The 9554-nt window shown below is 37.8% G+C and overlaps 1 protein-coding gene across 2 annotated transcripts in view; it reads left to right on the forward strand.

The window, feature by feature from the left end:
- Positions 1-8352, forward strand: part of PSMA5 (proteasome (prosome, macropain) subunit, alpha type, 5) — a 38709-nt gene extending 30357 nt beyond the window's left edge. Inside the window, exon 9 of one of the 2 annotated variants that reach the window (XM_006865960.1) lies at positions 8069-8310. In XM_006865960.1, coding sequence (XP_006866022.1) covers positions 8069-8146 — 78 coding nt within the window. In that variant the 3' untranslated portion in view covers positions 8147-8310. Of the gene's footprint in view, positions 1-8068 lie in introns of both variants that reach the window. The other variant, XM_006865961.1, reaches the window with a different exon arrangement.
- The last annotated feature ends 1202 nt before the right edge of the window (positions 8353-9554 follow it).

Raw genomic sequence — 9554 nt, forward strand, 5'->3', positions numbered from 1 at the left:
TGGCTAAGCTTCGTCTCTCATACTTTGGACATATTATCAGGAGGGAACAGTTGCTGGAGAAGGATGTCATGCTGGGTAAGATGTAGGGTCAGAGATAAAGAGGAAGACCCCCAACAAGATGGATCAGCCAGGTGGCATCATTGATGGCGTCAAGTGTGGCAGCGGTAGTGAGGTTGGCCCAGAATCAGACATTGTTTCATTCTGCTGTGTATGGGGTTGCTATGAGTTGGTTCCAACTTGATGGCACCTGACAACAATAACAAGCGAGATGGATTAGCAAAGTGGCAGAATCAGTGAGCTCAAGCGTGGCAATCATAGTGAGGTTGGCCCAGGATCAGGCAGGGTTTCATTCTGCTGTGTATAAGGTCTCCATGAGTTGGTACGGACTCAATGGCAGTTAACAAGTTCTAGGTAATACTCTCTTGTATGTTTAATTTATGTTTATCTGGAAATGTGCTAATTTCACCATTATTTTTAAGGGACAGTTTTGCTGGGTATATGATTCTTAGTTGGTCTTTTGGTTTTGGTTTTTTTTCTTTGTCTTTTTGAGTTTTAACTATGTCATCCTCTTGCCTTTTTCCTGCATGGTTTCTGCTGAGAAATCAGAATTTAGTCGTGTTAGTTTCTCCTTTATAGGTAACTTTTCATTTTTCCCGAACTGTTTTTAGGATTCTTTTTTTGTATTTTGCTTTGAAAACTTTGATTATAATATGTCTTGGTGATTTTTGGGAGTGGTCTGTCCTGTTTGGAGTTTGTGCAACTTCTTTAATGCGGTATCTTCTCATTGTTCACGATGTTGGGGAAGTTTTCTTCTAGCAACTCTTTGACAATTTTCTCTTTTTTTTCCTCCCTTTTTCTCTCTTCCAATTCTAGAGGTCCAATCCCACTTAGTTTATTTTGCTAATAATCCACATATATCTTGGTCTTTTGTTGGGTTCTTTCTGATTGTTCCTCTAGCCGATGAATATTAACAGATTTGTCTATAAACCAATTAATCCAGCCTTCCATAAATTTATTTTTGCTTCTTTGCTCTTTCAATGTATTACCTATTTCTGAATTTATAGTCTTCTGGCTTTCTAATTGTTGTTTTTGTATGGTTTACAGTGTTTTCATTTATTTTGTCATTTTGTGCTTGTAGTGTTTTCTTGAAGTCTTTACAAGATTCATTTGTTTCCTGGTTTTTATATTCCAGTTTTCTTGCTGATCATTCTCTCAGTCCATTGTTGTTGTTGCTAAGTGCCATCAAGTTGGTCTTGACTCATAGTGACACAGTATAGGGTTTCTTAGGAATGACGGGTGAGTTTGAACCATCAACCTTGTGGTTCAAACTGACCTTGCAGTCCTGCACTACAGTGCCACACCACATCTGTTGAAGGTACCTAAATATCATTATTTTAGCATTCTTATTGAGTATTTCCAATGTCATTTCTGGTATTATATTTTCTGGCTTTGTATTTTGGTCACTTGTCACTGTATTTATATTGATGATTGTATGTTGGTATGTTCTCAGCCTCACCATATGTCTCCTGGTGAATGTGATAGATACTGGAAGTATGAATACGTGTCCTCTGTAGATTTCAGGGCAGGTTTATGTACCTCGACCTCCAGACTTAGGAGGGGGATGCCACAGGCCTCTGTGCTACCGAGGACATAGGGAACAAGGGAGAAGTGCACCCCCCTTGCTGCCAACTTTAACCTACTTCCTGTGCCTCCAGGCTGTGGTATCAATGTTGTTGTTAGGTACTGTCGAGTCAGTCCCAACACATAACTACCCTATGTACAAAGAGAATGAAACATGGCCTGGTCCTGCTGCATCATCCTCATAATCATTGTTCCGCTTGAGCCCTTTGCTGCTGCCACTATGTCGATCCATCATGGAGGTCTTCCTCTCTTTTGCTGACCTTCCGCTTTACCAAGCATGTTGTCCTTCTCCAGGAACTGATCACTCCTCATAATATGTCCAAAGTATGAGAGAGAAAATCTGCCATACAGGTTTGTAAGGAGCTTTCTGGCTGTTAATTCTTCCAAAACAAGTTTATGGCTGTCCGTAGTACTTTTAATATCATTCTCCAGCAACATAATTCAGATGCACCAATTCTTCTGTGGTCTTCCTTATTCATTGTCCAACTTTCATGTGCATATGAAGCTATTGAAAATACCATGGTCTGGGTCAGGTACACATTAGTTCTCAAACTGACATTTTTGTTCTTGAACACTTTAAAGAGGTCTTGTGCAATAGATTTGCCTAAAGCAATATATCATGATTTCTTGACTGCTGATTCCATGAGTGTTGATAGGGATCCAAACAAAATGAAGTGTTTGACAACTTCAGTCTTTTCCATTTTATTGTTGTTGTTAATTGCTGTCAAGTTAGTTCTGACTCCTGGCAACCCTGTGTAGAGTTTCTTAAAAGTGGCTGATGGGTTTGAACCGCCACCTTGCTGTTCAAATCTACCTTAAGGTCTAGTGCTTATCCTACAGCGCCATTCCATTTACCATGATGTTATTTATTGGTCCAGTGGTGAGGGTTTTTGTTCTCTTTACATTGATGTGTAACCCACAATGAAGGATGTAGTCTTTGATTTTCACAAGTAAGTATTTCAACTCCTCTTCACTTTCAGTAAGCAGTGCTGTGTCATCTGCATACCGCAGGTTGTTAATGAGTCATTCTCCAATCCTGAATATCATGTTCTTCATATAATCAAGCTTCTTGGATTATTTGCTCAGCATACAGATTGAATAAGTACAGTGAAAGAATACAACACTCATGCACACCTTTCCTGAGTAGAAACCATTCAGTGTCTCCTTGTTCTGTTCGAATGACTGCCTTTTGCTTCCTCATGAGCACAATTAAATGTTCTGGAATACCCATTCTTTTCAGTGTTATCCTTAGTTTCTCATAATCCACACAGTTGGAAGACTTTGCACAGTCAATAAAGCACAGGTAAACATCTTTCTGGTATTTTCTGCTTTCAGAGAACATCCATCTGATGTTAGCAATGATCCCACATCCTTGTGTGAATCCAGCTTGAACCTCTGGCAGTTTCTCATGAATGTACTGTTGCAGCTGATGTTGAATTATTGTTAGCAAAATTTTGTTTGTGATGCTAATGATATTATTGTTTGATGATTTCCGTATTCCGTTGAGTCACCTTTCTTTGTAATGGGCACAAGTATACATCTCTTCACTAGGTTGGTCATGTAGCTGTCATCCATATTTATTGACATAGTTAAGTGAGACCCTCCAGTGCTATGTCAGTTTGTTGAAAGATTTCAATTTGTGTTCCATTAATTCCTGGAGCCTTGTTCTTTGCCAGTGTCTTGAGTGCAGCTTGGACTTCTTCCTTCAGTACCATTGGCCTTTGATCACATGCTATCACATGCAATGGTTGAACATCATCTACTCTTTCTTGGTTCTCTGTGCATTCCTTCTGTTTTCTTTTTTTGTTGTTGTTGTTGTCTTCTTTTGAATGCTTTCATCATTCAATATTTTGCACATAAAATCGTTCATTATTGCAAGTCGAGGCTTGAGTTTTTTCCTCAGTTCTTTCAGCTTGAGAAATGCTGAACATGTTCTTCCCTTTTGGTTGTCTAACTCCAGGTCTTTGTGCATTTCATTATAATAACTTGACTTTGTCTTCGCAAGCTTCACTTTTGAAATTTTCTGTTCAGCACTTATACCTCCTCATTTCTTCCATCTGTTTTAGCATCTCTACATTGGAGAGCAAGTTTCAGAGTCTCTTCTACCATCCATTCTTTAAGTTTCTTTCTTACTTGTCTTAATGACCTTTTGCTTTTTTATGATGTTGTTCTTGATGTCATCTCACAACTCTTTTGGTCTTCCGTCCTCAATGTCTAAAGCATCAAATTGGTCTTGAGATGATCTGTATAAATTCAGGTGGGGTATGTTCAAAGCCATATTTTCTCTTGTGGACTTGTCTTCAGCTGCATTCTGAACTTGTATATATGATCTGTCCCACAGTTAGCTCTTGGCCTTGTTTTGGCTGATGATATGGAGATTTTCCGCCATTTATTCCCACAGATATAGTATTCCATCTGGTGAGGTCCATGTGTACAGTTGTCTTTTATGTTGTTTAAGTCAGGTATTTACAATTAATAAGTCATTGTTCTTACAATATTTCTATCATGTGATCGATCCTTCAGCATTGTTTCTATCATCATGGCTCTATTTTCTAACTACTAGTCCTCCCTCTTTGTTTTCAACCTATGCATTTCAATCACCGTTAATTATGAATACATCTTGATTGCATGTTTGATCTGTTACATACTGAGGAAGTTGATAGCATTCAATCTTATCACTAGTTTTAGTGGTTGGTGTGTAAATTTCAATATTAGTGATATCAACTGGTCTTTCTTGTAGGTGTATGGATATTATCCTATCACAGACAGCATTATACTTCAAGGTTTTTTTTTTTTTTTTTTTAATACCTTTTCTTGTGAATTGAGTAAAAGTTTATAGAGAGGATTCTCAGTTTTATATTCAACAAATCTTATACTTTTCTTCATTACAGTTGCAATCCCCTCCCTGTACCTACCAACAGTTAACAATCTTTACGTCTATTCATTTTAACGTTGCATTCCTCACTGTGTCTCCCTCTACCTTCATCTTTCCTCCCTCTTGTTTTAGATTGCCTGCCCTGTCATCCATGTTAACATGTGTCTACCCTCTAGACATGTTATCATAGATTGTTTCTTTCATCAAGAAAACTTTTTCTTAGCTTTTTATAACTTTGGTCTTTTACAATATTTGTCTTTTTGTGATTGACTAATTTCACTCAGCATAATGTCCTTCAGGTTCATCCATGTTGTCAGGTGTTTTTGCAGGTTCATTGTTATTCTTCAAAATGACAGTATTCCATTGTAAAGTTTGTTAGTGGATATTTAGACTGACTCCATCTTTCTGATGTTTCTCTTGTTGATAGCATATTGAAGGATCCTGTTTTCTTCTCCATTCTGCTCTGTCTTTTGACTGGTACAGTTAATCCATTTACATTCTGTGTAATTATTTATACATATGACCTGATTGCTGTCATTTTGCTCTGGGTTTTTGTGGTGCTGCTGGGTTATTTCACACCATTTTCTGTGATGAGTTCATTTTATTTGTGGGTTTTCTTTTCATTTTTATTTCTGTTGTGTTAATGTTTACTAAGTCTTACAATTTCCTCTTGTATTTTGATGTGCAGGTGCATTTTCTTTGTAATTCCCCCCCCCGCCCCCAAACAATGTGTTTTGTCATGCTAGACCTTGAAATGTTCTTTTTGATGATGAATGCAATGCCATTCATTTCAGTTTACCTGTTTGTTGTACCATGGTGGTTTGCAGGTTGCTGTTATGCTGGAAGCTCTGTCACTGGTATTTTAAATACAAGCAGGGCCATCCATGGTAGACAGGCTTCACCTGAGCTTCCAGACTAACACAGCCTAGGAAAGAGAGACGGACTTCTTCTGAATGCTTAGCCACTGAAAACCTTATGATTAACAATGGAACATTTCCAGTAGCACCAGAATATTGCATTTGGAAATATTATGAATAGCACAAGAATATTGTCATATACAGTGCCAGAAGATGAGCCCTTCTGGTTGGAAGGTACTGAAAACAACTGGGAAAGAACTGCATCCTCAAAGTAGAATAGTCCATGATGATGCAAATGGAGTAAAGCTTTCAGGACCTTCATTTTGCTGATGCATAACTCAAAACAAGGAGAAACAGCTATAAGATCCATTAGTAATAACAACATGAATGTACAAAGTAAGAATCTAGGAAAATTTGAAGTGGTCAAAATGAATTGGAATACATATATACATCGATATCCTAGGCATTAGTGAGCTCAAATGAACTGTAACTGGCTGTATCAGTAGCTGCCTGCAAAAACTCAAGTGGCCACGTTTCATGCCAGTGAACCCATTTATTCTTCTTTTTCCGCTCCTCTTCCAGTCGTCAGTCAGTCCACCTCTCTGTCCTCTCCTCTGAATCTCAGGATTCCAGGATCACCATCTGTATTTGTTCACTTGATCTTTGTTGCAGAAAGTCTGTTCAATGCATCTCCCTATGCTGCCATCTTGCCCCAGAAATCTAACTGTAGGTCTTGTACTTAATACTACCTCCCTGTGAGCTCTGATCCTTTCCTTTACATTTCTTCTCATATTCTACATGCAACATGAATTAGTCTATTTTTCAAACACATTGTATTGTCCTATGCTTCTAGGCATTTGCACATTTGTTATGTTCAGAATATCCTTTTCCTTAACTGACTTATTTGTAGCAGTTTTTCACCATTTGCTAATCATAAGATTTTCATTGACTAAACATGCAGAAGTAGTCCGCCTGTCCTTCCTTCTTAGTTTGGAAACTCAGCTGTAACCTGTCCACCATGGATGACCTTGCTGGTATTTAAAACCCATGGTTTAAGACACCGTTCAAAGGTTGCTTCTTTTTGAATCTTAGATTCCTTTTGTGCCTCTAGTCTACAGATGCTCAACTGTGTTATAACACTCACATTGCATGGTTGATTTGCAAATTATTTCCACATAATCCACCGTCACTTGTCTATCGACAGAATCACTTCACATGTGCGCTCACTGTTGTCATCAGCTGTGGATGCGGCTGGGCAATTTTAATATAACTGGAGTGTGGATAATTTCTGACTCATGCTCGTATTTTGCAAATATTTGGGACTCTTGACATTTCATGTAATTGAATACATCTTTTAGGAGAATCAAATGGCGAATACAGGCTTTGAGAGAAACATTTTTTTAATCTCTTCCCAGACCAGAACTTCAGGTGTCTTAGATGTATGGTATAGTCTTTTCCTAAATTTTACTTGTGGGAGGCATGGAATAGTAAAAATCCCATTAAGGGTTATGCTAAGTATATCTGGCAACTTTCAACTGATACTAAATATCTGTAGTAGATACTACTTAAGGAGTGCTCTAGTATGTTTAATTTTAAACTCTGTATTTTAAATGACAGTATGAGGAAGCCACATGTAAAACACAAAAGCCCTTCAGGTAAATGTGATTTGGCATATATGAATGGGCTTCAGAAAGTTCACGGAAAAATTCCATTATCTTGTGGTTTTTCTACGAATTTTTTGAAGCTTGTCATGTTCCTCAGTATTGTGCCAAAACCTAAGACTAAGTAATCAGCAGATGATGGGAAAGCCAGTAGTTTTAAATTTGATCTTCTGACTAGTGTTTTGTTGCTTAAATAGATTATAATCTCCACTGCTGGTTTTTACTGACATCATCAGTCTCAGTGAATTTCCTGTCAGTGTTAATGGAATCGTTTTCATGGCGTCTTTTTAAAAAGAAACCTTTTTGCTGTTAAATTACCACATGGATAATTTTAGAGAAAACAATACCTAATGGTTACAATTAGCAATTACTTAGTGTTTATTAGAAGTCCTGGTGTGATGCTCTAGGATAAGCACTGGATTGCTAACCGTAATGCCGGTGGTTCAAACCCACCAGCCACTTGGAAACCCTAGGTACAGGGTCACTATGAGTTGGAACCACCTTGACAACACTTCACAGGGTTTTTATTATGTTCTAGGCACTTTACTTATAGGAATGCATTTAATTCTCACAAGTCATTTTGTTAGGTGCAATTAATTATCCTTGTTTTACAGATGAGGAAATTGAGGTACAGAGTGGCTGAGTAATTCAAGGTCACCCACACAAGCTCTAGGGGCAAGTGTGGAAAGATACTTTAAATAGATCTCTAATGGAATCTTTAACAGAAAAATGTATGGACACTATGACTTTGCTGCTGTTTTTGTGATCTTTATTGTAACTTCCAAAAATGAGAATGATGCCAGAGATTTAATTAACTATCTATCATGTGTTTGATTAACCTCAAAATAGAAAATTTTGTCAGTAAAAATTTTTATTTTAGGGACCTGCAGCCTGGAAAGGATATCCCTAGGACAGTAGATCCCTTAGTTCCTCATGAACAGCTGCATTACCAGTACAGCTTTTGCTGATCATGCTAAGGCCATCAGTAGGGGACTTAAACCCAGTATATTAACCCTTTCCTGTTTGCTTTTCAGCTAGCCACAGTGCAGCCTGGCCAGAATTTCCACATGTTCACAAAGGAAGAACTTGAAGAGGTTATCAAGGACATTTAAGGAAATGTGATCCTCAGAACTTCTCTGGGACAATTTCAGTTCTTCTAATTGCCCTCAAATTTTATTTCCAGCTCCTGTTCTTTGGGAAATCTCCAGTGTATGTTCATTTTTTTTATGATGTCTGTACATAAAGGCAGTTCTGAAATAAAGAGAATTTTAAAATATTTAATTAATAGGCTGTCTGTTCTCTTATAAAACAGTCCTTTAAAATGCTTGTGTGAGTAAGCAAAAAGGGTAGTATATATTAATTTCTCTTTCCTATGAAAGTACCTAGGAGTCCTGGTGTGACGGTGTAGAATAAGCACTGAACGTCTATCCGAAAGGTTGGCAGTTCAAACCCACCAGCTGCTCCTGGGAAACACAATATAGGGTCGCTATAAGTCAGAACTGACATGAAGGCACTTAATATAAGAGTATGGAAGAAACCCTGATGTTGCAGTAGTTACAGTGGTTGGCAGGTAACCTAAAGGTTTAGCAGTCAGAACTCACCTGTAGCTGTGCCTCTGCCGGAGAAAGATTTTCAACCTTGGAAACCTTATGGGGCAGTTCTGCTCTTTCTTAGAGGGTTTCTATCAAGTGGAATTGACCTCGGTGGCAGTGGGTTTGGTTTTGGGTTTATGAGAGTATTGTAAAATTCTTTTAATAACTCTAAAACAGAAGCAACCAGGAATCCTTGGTTTTTTGGCAAGTGAACTCAAACTAGTCCAGCTCCCCCCAGTGGATTTTAGATATTAATAACACTTTACACCTGAGTCAGTCCTGTAGTTTCTTTTGAGTAAATACGCATGTTGCTTTCCTTCTATGTCTTGACCATCAAAAGAACACATTTTGAAATCTTCCCAAAACATTGATGGGTTAGAGTAAGCCATTTGCACTATTGTACCTTGAGACACATTTGTGTTATACCTAGCTAGAGATTTTTCCTTTTTATGAAATTAAGGAGTATAGAAGAATTAAGCTCATGATCTTAGCCTCACTGACAATCAACTACAAATCTCAGCTATATTAAATAACTGTATAATTCAGTAGCAATTTATATCAGACTTTGGAATGTTTTATGAACTTACATTAGCACTGTCATCATATGATTGGCTGAGATTATTTAGAGAATCAATCTATTGAGCCTCAAAAATGACCATATGAAGAAGAATCAGGCTTATGTGCCCATGGACACAGAAAATCAAGCTGTAGGGACTTGAAATCAGATTTTCTGTTTTCAAATCACCTGCTCTTGATTTTATAATGCTAGATAATTTAAAGCCTAGGTACATACTGAGTAATACAGAGAAATTTGAAATCTCAACATAATATCCATAATGTGGCTAATCTACATATGGATAATGTAGAATTGATGGGTTCATACACCAATGGAGTTCAGCTCTCCACGGGGGGGGGGGGGGGGGTCGGC

Source organism: Chrysochloris asiatica, unplaced genomic scaffold, assembly GCF_000296735.1.
Source record: "Chrysochloris asiatica unplaced genomic scaffold, ChrAsi1.0 scaffold00085, whole genome shotgun sequence".
Lineage (NCBI taxonomy): Eukaryota > Metazoa > Chordata > Mammalia > Afrosoricida > Chrysochloridae > Chrysochloris > Chrysochloris asiatica.